General features: G+C 37.9%; 1 protein-coding gene across 5 annotated transcripts in view; it reads right to left on the bottom strand.

Moving 5' to 3' along the window:
- The window catches only part of promL (prominin-like), a 115,708-nt gene that overhangs the window by 10,694 nt on the left and 88,946 nt on the right, over positions 1 to 16,068 (bottom strand). For 3 of the 5 annotated variants that reach the window (XM_065219888.1, XM_065219883.1, XM_065219885.1), the window contains 8 exons: positions 11,049 to 11,494; positions 10,696 to 10,987; positions 10,427 to 10,630; positions 10,213 to 10,356; positions 9,810 to 10,148; positions 9,625 to 9,746; positions 5,028 to 5,078; positions 4,617 to 4,751 (listed from right to left, as the gene is read on the bottom strand). In XM_065219888.1, the coding sequence (XP_065075960.1) occupies positions 4,617 to 4,751; positions 5,028 to 5,078; positions 9,625 to 9,746; positions 9,810 to 10,148; positions 10,213 to 10,356; positions 10,427 to 10,630; positions 10,696 to 10,987; positions 11,049 to 11,494 (1,733 nt within the window). The remainder of the gene's footprint in view (positions 1 to 4,616; positions 4,752 to 5,027; positions 5,079 to 9,624; positions 9,747 to 9,809; positions 10,149 to 10,212; positions 10,357 to 10,426; positions 10,631 to 10,695; positions 10,988 to 11,048; positions 11,495 to 16,068) is intronic. The other 2 variants (XM_065219886.1, XM_065219887.1) reach the window with 1 other exon arrangement.

Here is a 16,068-nt window from a genome sequence, read left to right as displayed (position 1 = left end):
TTTTTAAGTGATTTGCGTTTTGAAACAAAGTGATATGTCGTTGAAAAATATGTACTATATAACACCTTTGATGTAAAGGTGTTAATGGTAATGTTAATGGTAATGGTTATCATTTGAATTGGCACTTCTGTTTTCATCCATTGAATTTGATTAGTTTTGTGGAAGAGGTAGCTCATCGATTCTTCCGGTTCGCCTCCTAGCATCGTGCTATAAGGTACCAGGCGATAACCAGGGTAGTTGATCGATAGCTCGATGACGTCATTTCGTTGGCGTCTGCAATGGGAAATTCTCATAGCAGGCGTTGACGATGGGACGTTGTCGAGTTGTTGAATAGCAACTATCGTGGTAACTCACCGATTACCTGTCGATCTGCCAAATTTGGAAAGAGGTCTGCATTGAATTGTCTCATATAATAATATTCCGCCCACTATATCACAAGAAATTGCGAGTAGCTGAGTGGAATGGAAATAAGTTAAGCATTGGGTACAGGACCAAGTCTCCTCTGGGTGGTGCCAAAAGATGAGCGCAATAGAATCATCAAGTTGCCATAAGGCACGGAATGAGACTATTGCATGGCTGGGTAGTCATAGTCTTCCATTCGTTAGTCATTTCAGGTAGATTAGAACAGGTTTAGGTGGGCGTTGGCCAGATTTGGATTTTTCAGATGTAATCCTGGATAGGACCCTGTCATTGAACGTCGCGTGAAAGTGGAACTTAATGAAGGGCTAAGTACTTTTTCGTAGTTTTTAGTTTTCGGATTTGAAAGATCGTCGGTTACAGTGGCCTCCTTACTGAGCAGAAAAACACGGTCCTATGTCCTTACATATCAAAGAGATTTATGGTAAAATCGCTTGTGTATCGTGTATTTTGCGAAACTCGTTGTTGTCGTTGGTTCCGGGTTTGAATGGATACACAAATTTGAGCAACGGTATTATGTGATATGAGGGGCTCGGTGGCCTTAGAGCAACCGTTTTTGCTTACTGAGCAGAACATCATGAGTCTAATCTCAGGCCCATCCACATTCAAGATTCGTCAATCGTTTTATTTGTTAATATGACTACATGGTAATAACAGCAACTCGGTGATTAAAAAGGTGCTCGTCTGCCTAGTGGCAAACGTTTTTGCTTACTGAGCAGAAGACCGTGGGTTTAGTCCCAAGCTCCTTCGCGTTATATGATCGTTAAGACATCAATTCAGCTTATCGTTTCCCAAAACGAACCCTGCTGCAAACCCAACCCTCTTATCCAACATCCCAGTGATTCCTCGTGGAAGTGCAGAGGTGTTCTCGGCTTCCATCAAAGCGAGTGTCATGTCAACACAATCCTTCCCATTCCTTTCTTGACCTGTGTTCAGGCGCGGCCGGCGCTGGTATTGCCTAATTTAAGGTCACCAGTTTTTACACATTGAGGATGATTGCTAGTCCCAAGCATCGTCTATTGGTTCTCTGTGTAATTACAGCTGATCTGGCAGTAACAGAGTAGCAACCGTGGGCGGTCAATCAAGCTCAAGCTCAAGCTCAAGCTCATCCATTGAATTTGATTAGTTTTGCTTTTGGAAGCAAATGTCAAAAACGCACTTACCAAGCATTACTCCCGAAGATGCCAAATCAACAACAAATGAAGTCAAGCGAGATAATTCTCCATTTTCACCCGAAATAATTTGCATTATAGTGCGTTAGTATTACGAAATTGTTGCTTTTTTCAATAATAGTGTATTATTCAGATAAGTTCTATTACAAAACATTGCCAACATTATCAAGAAACATGTGATCTGGGTAGTAATATTATAGAGGTAACTCTAAGACTAGAAGGTCCCGAAGAAACGTGCTCAACTTTTTGGCTCAGCTCTGGTACTATCTTCGGTCCCAAGCTAATCGATGCACCCCTCGAAACATAGGAAAATTTACGAACCTCTCATTTTATCTGTCAAGCATTCATAGCGAATCAAAACAAACAAAGGGTAGTACTAGAATTTCAACTAGAATGGGATAAGTTAATCGATTTGCTTGGGACCAATAGGCTAGTCAAGTAGTGAGCCAATTTAAAATCGTTAGTTTGCACGGGTTAGTAATATGATACATGTTCTATGGTCATATTCTGAATAACATATAACATAGTTCATACTGCAACAAGGCAATATATTTATTTAAACCCATTTTCAGCAAACATGAAATCCAAGGATAAATTAGTTAAACTTAAAGTGATAGATTGTTAACATCAGCATGGTTAACATTTCGAGTTCAAAGCACAGCACATCAGCAACGATGTGCAATACACTTTGAAATAAAGTGATTTGCTGTTGATTTCATCGTGCTTCGATATGATCTCTTCCAAGGGATTTCCACATCGAATTGCAATGTTTGGTAAGAAGTGCAAATTCAATAGTAAATCACTTTACATGAACATTTTTTTGCCGTGTAGAGATTGGGCATAGAGACCACTTTTTGTGCCGTGTATGCAAATAAGGAGAGACTTCGGATGCTAATCTAAATGCATATACAGAGGTACCAGGTTTAGCAGTATCAGGTACTCTGTGTTGTAGTCTGTGAAAGGGATTTCTTGTTTTTTTGTACTGCGCTGTCCTCTGTGAACAACTAACGGAAAGCGATTATGTGTAATTTCCGATAAATGTCACCACAAACCACAGCAGTGATATCTGATGGAAAATTATTGCAGAAGCTTGACTAAATGGTTAATTAAGACTTAGTGAACTTCAGGTATCTGTTTGTAGGGTTGTAATGTAACGATTAACCACAGACAAACAGACGTAACTCTTTGAAAAACAACATTCCCCCCATCCGAACCTCCGGTTTGTCGGATGCGACTTGTTTCTGAATCCGTTTCAGATTCTTCTGTTTATTAGACGGTGTTGGTGGTTTTTCGTTGTTGAGTAAATTAATTTCATCACTAGGTACTCACAGCTGTGAATGTACGGTATTCCTTAATCTGATTACAGGGCAAAAGTCTTAATTTTTTTAAACAATTCCACCACCTTAAAGTTTGTTTTGAGTGCTCCACTTTAATCTAACATTCACTTCAATTCTTTTCTTCGATCGAAACGGATATCCCTTAAACAAGCAACGTGTATGGAAATTCCATTTCTATCGAAAACGGAAATAGGAGTGGTTAAATCATATCATTCATTCCAACTGATTTCTGGAGCTGAACAAGGGTTAGAAAGGGAGAATTAGCACTACTCGGCAATGGAGATGCGGTTATGGATGTATGAGAGAAAAACCACACAAAACTATGACAGGAGGTACTTATTATTTTTCAAGGAGGTCAGAAAAAAAAACCCTTACATCATTACAATACGTAGCCATACACACTTTTACTCACAATTGCGCAGCAATAAAGGCAAAACACCTTCAAAATTGACGATACGAGGGCCGGCCACAGTTTGTCGTACCATTGCCATTGCAGGCCACATAGTTGCATCTTTTCCAACATATAGATGGAATATGTAGAAATACACAATTACACAACATTTAATTATAAGTATGAAAGGTTTGACCATCGGAGGAAGCTTCTAGATAAAGGAAACATTGACTCGAATGGGAACAGCGAATACCTATAAATCAGTAACTAATGGAAAGGATTTAATGTTCTGCTTTGTGTATTTACAGGATGGAATGGATAGGCCATCCAAAGCGTGAAATTGTTGTACGGATCCAATGCGGAAATGGAAGTGCAAGAGATTTTCAAGAATTAGGTAGCACACTAAAAATGTAGTTCGATTTGTTTGATGTGCTTCTAGGACATGACTCATCTAAAACGAAACAATTCTAGTAGGTAACGAGGGAGGAATGAGTTGCCCACATGGTAAACATTAATGTCTCCAACATTATAACCTGTTTGTTAGTAGATGACTTGGTGGAAGCCTTTGGATTATGATTGCATTTATCACAGCCATTCATTGTGTGAGATATTAGTATCGCTCGAATCCACTGTCGGTCCTTAAAGACGATCGGGCTCGTTTTGACTTATCGATATCGTCCACCAGTGATCGTGGTCTTCGGAACGAAACCGTTCGGAAGTCAAGTGGCGAAGGCGTTCTGCTGGCCAAGATTCCCATTGACCGAATGGAACCCACACTGCTATTGCTTCGGCTGACGTTCACTTCCCAGCCGAAGCCGGTATCATCCCGACCGCCCACTTTGTGGAAGTCTTCGAACAGTGAGCGTTGAAAGAGTCGACTGAGTAATCGGTTCGGCGATGGAGGCGGACTTGCCACCTTCGAGGGGGACTCCGGAATGTCCCCGATGAGATCGCGTCGTTCGTTACTACTGCTATTGGTTAGTATTGATGGAATTTGAGGCACTAGACTGGAAGAGTACAAGGACGGTGTTAGGGAGTGGTATTTAGTTGAACATGGATCAGTGGCACCACCGTTGGATACCACCGGGAAATGGGTTTAGTATCGGAAGCATCGACCACTAGTCGTATCTAATGAACCGGAATGAACCTAGAATCTAATTCAGTGATCGGCTGTTTGTGTGGTGTATGTGATGTGATCTAGACAACTATTTTCTAAATCGCATGTTTGACGGTATTACTGAGACAGGGGAGGGAGATGAATTCTGATTTGGATTTGGATGTTAACCGAAGAGTACTCACTTTGGTGCCATATCATTGTATCTCGGTTCCCGACTGTGTCCTCCGGAAGGACTTCCATCTTCGTAGTACACGTCACGCCGATCGCGGGATTCCCGACGACGATCGTTCTTCTTACGGCGCTTGTTTTTTGGACCACTAAAAGTAACAAAAGCATATATTATCGATAATTGTTTGATAATTTAGGAAGAAATTTTTGCTTGTCAACTAGGAAAAAAAAACGCCCAAAACAGTTTAAATGGGATGCGGTCAAAATAGTAATACGAGACAACGGTAAAATGGTAGAACATTCAAGCTGACTTGAAGTCGACTGCTTATGTATGGAATTTTGATTTCGATTTTGCCCTGCTCTGAGATTAGATATGATATATGGGTTGAACACTGAATTGGGATGCGATTAGAGGCACAACTTACCTCGCTAGTGGGATGTTGTCCCGCTCACTGTAAGCATCATACAGGTATTCCCTGCAATGAGACGGGGAGAGAGATACCACGGAAATAAAACTCTCGAACGTAAGTAAACCTTAGCAGAATGAACCGAATGAAGGATTTGTTTTTTTTTTTTTTTTTGTTAGGCGAATTAGTGATGGTTACAATGATAAGATGGTTTTAACATGGAAATGAAAGTGCACCGATTCGAATTAATGCTTAATACAAGTTTGTTTTGGAACAACACAACGGATAAGAAACTAGCATAACAAAAACTCAAGCGCATAAAATATATTTCGAAAACTTTACAATGAAGACTTGTTGACAGCAAACCAATAACCAAGGTTTTAGTAGAAGGATAAATAAGGTAGCATAAGGTAATCAAATAGTTTATTGGGACTTCATTGGGATGTAATGAAGTGTTGCCTTACAATGAACATATTACTGTACCCATATTTTCTTCTAGTGTGTGATTACACCATCGAAATAAAATGATTTATTATTGGAATATACTCATCCATAAAAGAGTTTTGAAAAAAGGAAACCGATTCATATTTTTGAAAACAAAAAATCTTAACAAATATCCTATAGTTTTTACGAATGTAATAGAAAGATTAGATCCCAGTATGCATGTACTGAACATTTGGAAAGGCCTAATAATGTATAATAAACATGAAATCAGTCCGCAATTTACCAATTGTTTAGAATTTATATTGTCATACCCGACACAAGTGGCCATTTATTCATAGTAAGAAGTATTTTTTTCTTCTAAAAATTAGCCGAATTGTAAAGGAGATTTTTCAAACATCATTTTCTTAGTTCACAATTGGATATTTGACCATGCATCATAACCCTGCTCCGAACCTTTTTATTGATTCCAATCTTAGTTCCTCGGAGACTCTCAAAACAGAGACTCCACATCTTCAAAAAGAAAAGCGATGTGATGGATCTTACGCGGTAACGCACCACGAAAAGGTGATCAGCTCCTGTCTTAGGTAGATAACAAAGAAAAATTCAAAGGAATTTCTTGTTTTCCATGATGATGTTATCCCAGTGATTTATTTATCAAGATCAGAAATATGTAGATCATCTCAAGGATAATCCAGAAAAAATAGTTTAGAATTAAACGAAAACTGTTATTGAATGCGGTACAAAACAATGTTAGTGAGAGATCTTGAATTTTTTAGAATCTTTATTTTAAGAACATTTTTTTTTTAGGTTTGATCTCTCACTTTTCCACCAAAATGTGCCTTATTACCCATTTAACGTAAAGACGTTCGATTTACTGATTTTCGAAAAAATTACATGGTTTTTAACTAAGAAAAATTTCAAGAAATTATGGGACTTTTTAAACTTTCGAAATTTGAGACTTGAAATTGATTAGTACAATATTCAGTTAAACAAATCCTAAATTGATTGAAATTAAAAAAAAATAATATCTAAATGCTTTAAAACCAATCGGCTAGTAGAAGTAGTGAACCAATTTAAAATCGTTAGTTGAAACTAGAAATACTAGAAGGAGAGATGAGCGGAGATAATGTTTTGAGCCAAATGAACTGTCAAAATCTGAGCCAAATGAACATGCCCATTAGATTTTTTTCTGAGGATTTCTTATTCTTACTAGATTAAATTTGAGAGTATAACAATCGAACAGAAATTCAATCACCTTTATGTTTCATGTGCTTCTCAAATTCAACTAGTTTTTGGAATCAAAAGCAATATTCTAGCTCTATTGATTAATTGATCTTACTTGGTTAATTAATGGCACCAAAAAATGAGCAAAATATTGCGATGCAATCAATTATTAATTTACACGTAAATCGTATCAAAAGTAAAAGTCATGTGAAATGCTAAGTTTTAGCAAGGGTTGCAAGATAGTTTAGAAACAAATCCCTGCTGCCGAATTGTATTTTGTTTTCTCCGCCCATCTCTCCCTCTGAGTATTTCTAGTTGAAACCGGTTGCTTATACTGTATGGAAACAAAATCTAAAAACTTCAGTTCAGTGCAAACAACTCAGTAGAAGTTCCTCTCTCCGAGTTATTCTCATTGCCCTTGTACAACTATAGCCTCGGAAGACTTCATGACGCCAATCCAATCCGATTTGCGAAATCAACTGCAAGTGAAAAAATGCAACCGGATGCGGATCACTATGAGGCTACCAAGCGAAGATTCTATCGGGATAACGAGGCTCACCTCCGTAGATGATTAGCAGGGAGACAAAGAACCCGAGGAAAGTCGGTTAACAAAATGAAAGCAAATCGATATTAAAGTTTGCAGTTCCTATCATAATGACTAATCAGGATTAGTTTTCCGTTTTATCAACTGGAGTATTCAAAATAAGTTCAATCATGGCAGTAAATTCTGTTTTGCTCGAGAAGATATACAAAACAGGCCGTTCTAACTGGGCAATATACTGCACTGACTACTGGAACCGCTAAATGAGAGTTTCGGAGATATATCATCATCGTCACAGGGAGGGTTCAAACTAAAGGGTGTCCCACATCAAATTGCATCACGGAAAAAGCGCTGTAGAAAATCACCCATTGGGTATTTTCTCTTGAAAATTTGGGTAGTTGGAAAAAATTGCGTTACCCGAAAAGCAACGTCGCGAATTGATTTTGCGCAAACTCTGAGCATCGAATCCCAATGCTTCGGTCAGGGATGTGGTTAAAAAGTTGAATCTGTCCTAGTCTTTCGTTCAGAGAGCCAAGGACCGGGAGGGACTGCATACGTAAAAAGTGCAGAAGGCTCCGAATCGTGACGAACGGCAAAATACCGTGGGAAAGTCACGGACCCGGAAACTGTACACCCAGATGCTGACGAAGCCGTATCATGGATGATGAGACTTACGTCAAGGCGAACTTTCGGCTGCTTCCGGGGCTACTGTTCTTCATCGCCCAGCACAAGTTTGATGTTCCGGAGGAAGTAAGGAAGCAGAAACTTTCAAACAACCGGGACTGTAATTGAAGCAACACGAGGGCCCTACGATCTTCTGGCCGGATCTAGCTTCGTGCCGCTATTCAAATGTTCTCCTGGAGTGTTACGAAGCCAACGGGGTCAATTTCGTACCCAAAGACATGAACCCCCTCCCCCCCCCCCAAACCCAAACGGAACTAAGGCCGAAAAATACTGGGCTATTATGAAGCAGGCACTACGGAAGAATCCCAAGGAGGTCAAATCTGAGGAAGACATGTAGAAAAAATGGGTTTCCGTACAGAAGAAGCTGCAGCCAGATGTTGTACAGAATTTAATGAGTGGAGTTAAGCGCAAGGTGCGAGCAATGAAATAAATATGCCAAAAGCTTACTGATGGGTTATATTTTATTATCTGAAAGGATCGGTCAACTAGGTAATTTTCTACAGCGTTTTTTCCGTGATGCAATTTGATGTGGGACACCCTTTAAGAAGCTGGTCGCACTCTTTATTCAACCGTCAAGGACACTGCTGCGGCACCCCATAGACAATTTGACAGATGGCAGATGAGCAATTTCACAGCTGACTTACGAAATTGGGACAGACGACTTTCTTTATTTATTTATGTAATCCGTTCAAAATCTATCGCTTAAGGTAAGTATCTTTCTAGGAGGCAATCCTGTGAGAAAGTTGTCGGGTTTATAGATCCAGTGAGCACCTTATCTCATCTTAAGAGTTGTTCCGATTCTGAGGTAACAAAGCCCAGTAAACGACACAAAGACATACAACCATAGACTGACTAATTGTCACGTGAGAAAGTTCATTGTAAGGCAACTCCGATCAATTCCTTGTCATCTACATATGCTTCTCACGACCAACGGTGAGTTTCTGCCCCTATGTTATTAGAACTTACCTATTCTAATTCATCAACATAATACATACTATAACAATAAAGAATACACACATTAAAAGAAAGTTAAAATGCAGATCAAGAGTTAATTTCCAGAGCAAGAGTTAGTCGAGAGGTTCCGAAAACAGTTGTTATTTAGGGAAATATTGAAGTAGAAAGGAATAAGACTTACCAAACACTCTGAAGAACCCAAACTACGTCATTGACTATTGTTAGCTCGTTACATAACGTTCACTTAACGTGTTAATATTTTGTATGCACACTAATCAGAACTCGTTAACTTTACATTAATGAACAACTAGTTGGTAGGTTAGCTTTCAATGGGCAAATAATGAAATACTACACAGAGACAACGTTGAAATACAGTTTATTGGCTGGACTCTTAACACTAATTAAAGCTCTAAAATCAATCAACGTCGCATACGGCAGGCACTATCTACTACTACATACGATAGGAATATGTATTAAAAATGGAAAGTGTGTAATCTCATGTTGAAGTAGCGCCTACACTCTAGTGTAATTTACAGGAGAAACAGATTAAAACGAAGTAAACACAAGATTCAAGAAGAACTCTGGATCGAACCGAGTTGTCTACATGAGAATAAAGATATGATGTTACCAAAGTAATATATAAAATAAACAAATTATTAGTCTTTCAAAACGAACGTTATCAGGGCGCAAGTAGTGGTGTGATTGGTGTGTGTGTGTGTGTTTGTGTGAGATTGGATGAATAGAGTAATGAATATATGCGGCACTTACGATTCGACCAGTGGTCCCGGATAGGGATCAGACTTGGAGTAGAGCGTGGACAGTTTCACGCACAGTACGATCGAAGGCAGGAAGATGGCCAAGCACCATCCCACGCCGGCCCAGAAGCCGTTCTAAAAAAATAAATAAAAACAAATTGATACAGAGGAATTCAACTTTTTTGCAGAAACACTCACGAATGGATCCACAATCCTATGGCAGGTGGCCACCTGCATCGATTCGTACACATTGTTCAGTGGCCCGCAGCGACCAATGTCTTTGCTGGTCGAATCGATCACCAAATCGAGATAGGCATAAATATGCCCCAGAACGCCATTCGTCAGTTCGGTGGTCACCTGTTCCACGAACGGTTGTCCTTTGCCGTTGATGTACGTTTCGGCCTGTTGGATCTCGGTCAGGAAATCATCGATGGCAACCGCAAACGAATCATGGCCGAACTTCAAGTTATCCTCGAGTGTGGTCGATAGATTGACGAGTTCTTTGGTGTAACGAACCATCGGATCAACTAGATTGGACTATTGGGAAGGAAAGCGTGGATAGTAAAATTGAATGATGTTGTTCACTTTGTCTCACACGTACCTGATAGGACGACAAATGCAGAGCCTGATTCATCAAATTAACTTTGATTTCGTTCATATCCTTGCCCGATGGAGCCTTCTTGGCCACCGTGCGTAATCTATCGGCAATGTCATTGAGGTTATTCTGCGTGATGTTATCCGTCAACTGTGAATAGAAACCAAACGATTGGTATTAATTGATGATGATAGATAAAAAGTTGACACGTTCAACTTACGTGATCGACAAACTTGTACGCTTCGAAATCATTCAAACGGGAGTCCCTTAAAATTTCGATATCTTTTTTGGCTTGTTCATTCAAAATTTCCACCTGTCCAATCTCAATCTTCTCCGTCAGGGCGTTCAGTTCCCGAATGATACCGTAGTCCTCTGGGAACTGTCGAATTCCTTTGATGTCGTAGAAGTTTGACAGTTTCAGTACCTTTTAAATTTAAAATAAGCATTAGAATTTGAATTTTTGCTTGGTTGTGTATGTTGGTTATCTACCTCATAAATCGAATTGTTACCACGGCAGGACTCAATCACATCAGCGATTCGAATCGGATCTAGCTTTTGATTGGTACCCTGCAGCTTCCACTTGGACCGTGCACTCTGGGTTCCGATTCTTTCGTAGTGTTTATTCACATTAAAGTACGCATCAATGTAGGTGATCATTTGACTGTCGTGGGGCTTTTTCAGCGAATCACAGACACCTCGTCGGAAGAGACTTCCCGCCAGGAAAGAAACTAACGTGAATGCCAACATGACCGAAAAGGTGAGGAAGATTATGGCGACACCACTGTAAAAGAATTACATCGTCATCGGCAGGTTCAATTTTCAAATCAAGTATTGTTACTTACAACATCAAGAACCGTCCTCCGGCTCCTTTATTGCAGCAATCGTCCCCATAGCCGTCCGGCCTCTTTCCGCAGATTCCACACAACAAACCACAGATCAAACACATCAGAATCAGCAGCAGAATCGAACTCACTGCCAGGCCTGCATAGTACCGATAGATACTGTACTGTGCAATGTACGAATCAGCTGTATTCAGATGCCTATACGTGTTGTTCCCAATCATATCGTTAACGCTGTACAACTTCGACGTGAGCTCATCGGAAGCGGATTTGATGGCACGCCCTGTGGAATCTGCGGCTGCCATCACCAGTGGGATGCTGTCGGTCACGGTACGCTTCAGTGCTTGCTTCATTCTCTCCAAGTCCCGTACTCCCTCCTGCACTGCCTTTGCAATGTTACCGGAGACCAGCTCCTGAACGCTGTTGGTGATATCAGTCAAATCCGGCAACTGGATGGATCAAACGCATGAAAATAGATTAGCCAATGCGAAATAGGACCAATCGAAACCATCCAAACAAACATTATTATTGCAAAAATTATGCAATAAAATTGATAGAGAACCGGATAGGATCATCAAACACGAGTAGCAACGACCGATATTAGATAAAAGGCATTAGAAAAAAAAATTAAGGTTTTATTGATTTTGTTTATTATTCACTCTATGTTACAGCAACCAAAAGGAGGGAGGTACACATAACTCGTATCATAAAAAAAAGAGGACAGTGATGGTAAAGAAAAATACCAAAGCACGATGGCCGCAATAGTGCGGAAAGGATAAAACAGGAGAGATAAAACACAACACACTGGAACAAACAGCACACATGGTTAGAAGATGGGGTGGCCCCTCGAAATGTCATCATGTTAGAATTTCAAGTACGAAACACAATTCGAATCCGTTTTTGTCAATATTAACAAACAATTTTAAAAACTATGTAGTTCTAATGCAGGGTGTCGACTAAATGAATAAAACAAATTCCCTCATATCCCCTGATTTTCCAGTTGTTTTTCAGAAGAAAAAAAAAACCCAGACATCGAAAAACATCCACATTTATCACAAGTTTTAAACATGGTACGAGGCAGTCCAACCAATTCCCGAAAAAAAAAAAACAAATATATAGTATATTGTATGAGGTAGGTAAAGAAGCGTGCGTTTGACTACTGACATTAATGGCCCTTCGCTTATTTTCAACTTCAGGGCTGATAGCACCAAATATATCCAAAAATAGTGATTTTAGTGACTAAAATGAGTAAAAAAGGGACCATTAAGTGACTAAAATGAGTAAAAAAGTGACCATTAAGTGACTTTTAAGACACAAAAAGTGACCAAAAAAGGAGACCCAAGTAGAACTTATTGAGCTCCAATTTAAAAATGTATAAGAAGATTTTAAGCATTTTGTCAATATTAGTAGTATTTGTTCTTGTATGATCGGTATCTGTTGTAAACAGACACGAGTGATTGATTTTTACACTAGCCTGCTGCTGGCTACTCTTTCATTTTGTTCAATTTTCAAGATAAATGCTTTTTTCAGTAAACCTGTTCCAATTCATAATTGTGGCCCAAAATGTGTATTACATTTTAAACATTATGCTATGAAAATTCATTATAATTATCGTTAATAAAAAAATCGCTATTGTATGGTTTTTTGCGTGTTTTATAATACAACAACCTATATAATCTGTCTTCATCTGCAGGAAAACACATCTAAATTTCAGCTGTTCGATGGAACTTCAACGTACCAAGAAGACTGGCAATTCTACTAGCTTTCATGCGCATCCATATAGTATTTCATTTGAACAAATACCCTCAAGCTTTGAGCGTTGAATGGCGAGACTGTGACCCTCGGTTGGTATTGTATACAAGCACTTATATGTTGTCAGTTTTCTTACAGGCAGGGCTGCACATCAGTCCCATATGAGTTTTTGTCAGCTTTGAGTTCGCAATACTATTCGTTATCTAATGGCATCTCCTAATGCATTACGCCTCTTATTAAATTTGACCGCTTCGTTTAGTGCACTATTGGTATTATTGTAATTGGTCAGAAAAACTGGAGCGATTATCCGGTAAAATCCATTTCCTTTCACAATTCTTCAGTATCTATTTTATGAAAAATATTGATTAAATCAAACGGAAAATTACCAATTACGGAAGCACAGCAAAATCTAACATATAGTCAGATGTTCCAAATTAACACCCTAAAGCTTTTAGCATCCCATAGTGAACTCCCATCCCATAGAAAAAAAAATGTAAAATGAATGTCTATTTGTGGGTTGAATTTAATGTGATTCAACCTTATCTTGTGCTTCTGTGCCGAGATTAGATTCTTTGATTAGTATGAATTTCTCCTTGTTTTCCAGTAAAAGTTTGTTATCATCCATCATCAGAACGTAAACAATCCTTCAGCGAACACTGAGTGGTCCACAAAAACGTAATGATGACTTCAACTTTGAATGCAGATTGCAAGGAACCAATATATATATTTGACAAGTTAAAGTATCAGGTTAGCGTTCACCTTATTAATAAACAGTTTAAAATCAACAATGAATAGTACATGAATCTAGTGACAGCTAATAGAGGATCCAAAATAGGGAAATTAGTACTACTTCTTTCCGAAGTAGTTAGTTATAACAGTTGCTTTCTTCTTGTTGACTATTTCCTCCATGCTGTCAGCTGCTCGTTTTTGCGACGCTTGCATTTTGCGCACTGACTCGACACCATCAAGCATGGCTTGAGCTAGCTCTATTTCTGCCATATCCTTGTTTTTGTATAATTTTCTAAAAATTGAAGTTTGGACACACAATTAAACACACAAAAATCATCGATTCACAAATCGCCTCGTTATTCAACAATGCTCCATGGAATCATTGATTTTATACATGAAAAAGGTTCAACATAGCCACTTCACCTAAAAAACACATAAAAACTATTAATATGGACTCAAACTATTGAAACAAAAACAGGTCTTTTCGTGCAACTCACTTTTTTTTCTTCATATTTCTGATTCTTCTCTCTACTTGAGGTGTCGCTACCGTACACGGAGAACAAATTCGTTAAGTTAAGATAACAATTCTAATAGTTACTTTCACATGGAAAAATATTGTTGTTTGAAAGAAACCTATAGATATTCCAACATTAATTTGACCGTCAACTCAATAATATCTACCTAATAGATTCAACTGTTCATCTTATACTCAATTCAACTTTAACTTTGATCAATTATAACAACTGTCAAATGTAATTTAATTGTATAATTTGGTTTCAAATGATCATCATAAATCCACACACTTTTACCTTGTGATGCGTAGAGCAGGCGAAAAGATAGCTGGCTCTCACGCAGATGAACACGGTTCAACTCTTAGTTCACCTTTTTTATGATTTTGCAGTTGTGTTTTTGAGATCGATAAAGAAGCAAAACATTAAGGAAGTTTGTCGATAATAAAGAGCAGTTCGTTTAATAAACATTGTAAAATTTTGCTTCCCTAACAATAGTTTTCTTGAATCAACTAAAGCATAGTTGTATTTGGAAGTTTGACATTTGTCCATCTACTGAAAAATATAGTTGAACCAATCGAGGAGCCAACTATGGACTATAGTTGTTGCCCTCTATATATAGTCAAATCAACTATAGTTTCGGGTTATCTCTAAAACAATTGAACAATATAGTTATTTTGACCGGAAAAATAATTGCATCTGCTATAATTTGTTCTCCGTGTACAACAACATCCCCGTATTCTAAAGATATTTTATTTTGGTGCAACAATTAGTTTTTCTCAAAAAAACAAAACAGTTTAGTTATACTTAACCAATTATATTACTATATAAACTCACTTATATTTTTCTCACTGAGAAGATGAATAATCCTTCATTATGTGAAGTTAATTTATTAAAATTATTTAATAGCTTTAAAAATGTTCTTATTTCTTAGACTTCAGTAATTCACTTCAACGAAACATGGAGTACACGACAATTTTAGAGGGAAGCCCTCAGAACTTTATAGAAGTACTCATCACTTCAAGAAGTTCCATAGATATTAATGAAGTTCAGAGAAGATCATTGGGAGAACTTCAAAATTATTTAAGAACCTTGCGTCAGTTTATTTCAACAATATATAGTTTAAAAAAAATCTCAAAAGTTAAGAGCAATTTGAAGGGTTTATTGAGAATCCTCCAGCATGTTATCTTAACTCAAAGCCTTAAGAGAAGATCATAAGTTTTCAGAAAGTTTTAAAGAACTTCAGGTAAATTTTGAAATTTTTTAAAGATTTTCCTCAAATTTCAGAGAAGTCCTAAAAACTAATGAATTTTACAGAATTTTAAAGAAGCTTAAAAGTTTCATAGAAGATCCTAGAACATCAGAGAAAGTTTAAGAATTTCAGACAACTTTATATATTGAGAGAATTTCTCCCAGCTTCCAAAAAAATTAAACAACTTTTAGAATCTGCCAGCATTTCGAAGAAGTCTTAACTTTTTTTTTAATCCTTTGGAAATTTTTTATAATTTCAATAATGTTCAAAGCATATAAAAAAGTTCCCTGAATCTCAAAGAATTCCAAAGAACAAAATATTTCAAGACCAAACTAACTAAAGATAGGGTTATAGTTTTTCATTCAATATCGCAGAACGTCAAGGAAGTTTGAGGAACTTGGCAGAATATGTCAGAAGTTCAAAAAGCTCTTTGAGCTTCAGAGAAGTTTATTGATTTTAAGGACGAAGGGGTAGGGGGTCTTGAATTATTAAAAAATGCTACGCTAGAAGAATGCTCCTTTAGACAATGTGAGAATTCAGGAAAAGTTCATAGAACTTTAAATTATTTCCCAGAACTTCAGATAGTTTGCTTGCACATCAATTTTGTTTTTCGGATTGAAGTTCTAGTTCAATTAGTCCAAATACTTAATATAAGAACACCAAGCTTCTCCAAAGCTGCTAAAAATCAAAAGAAGCTCCCAGAATTGTAGAGAATACGAAAAATCTCACAAGAATATCCCAGCATTTTAGAGAAGTTATCAAAACGTCATAGCACAGACAA

The sequence above is a fragment of the Ochlerotatus camptorhynchus genome, unplaced genomic scaffold (genome assembly GCF_037179485.1).
Source record: "Ochlerotatus camptorhynchus isolate MF236.1 unplaced genomic scaffold, CSIRO-AGI_Acam_v1.1 ptg000112l, whole genome shotgun sequence".
Classification (NCBI taxonomy): Eukaryota; Metazoa; Arthropoda; class Insecta; order Diptera; family Culicidae; genus Ochlerotatus; species Ochlerotatus camptorhynchus.
This window is presented reverse-complemented; position numbering and strand designations above follow the sequence as displayed.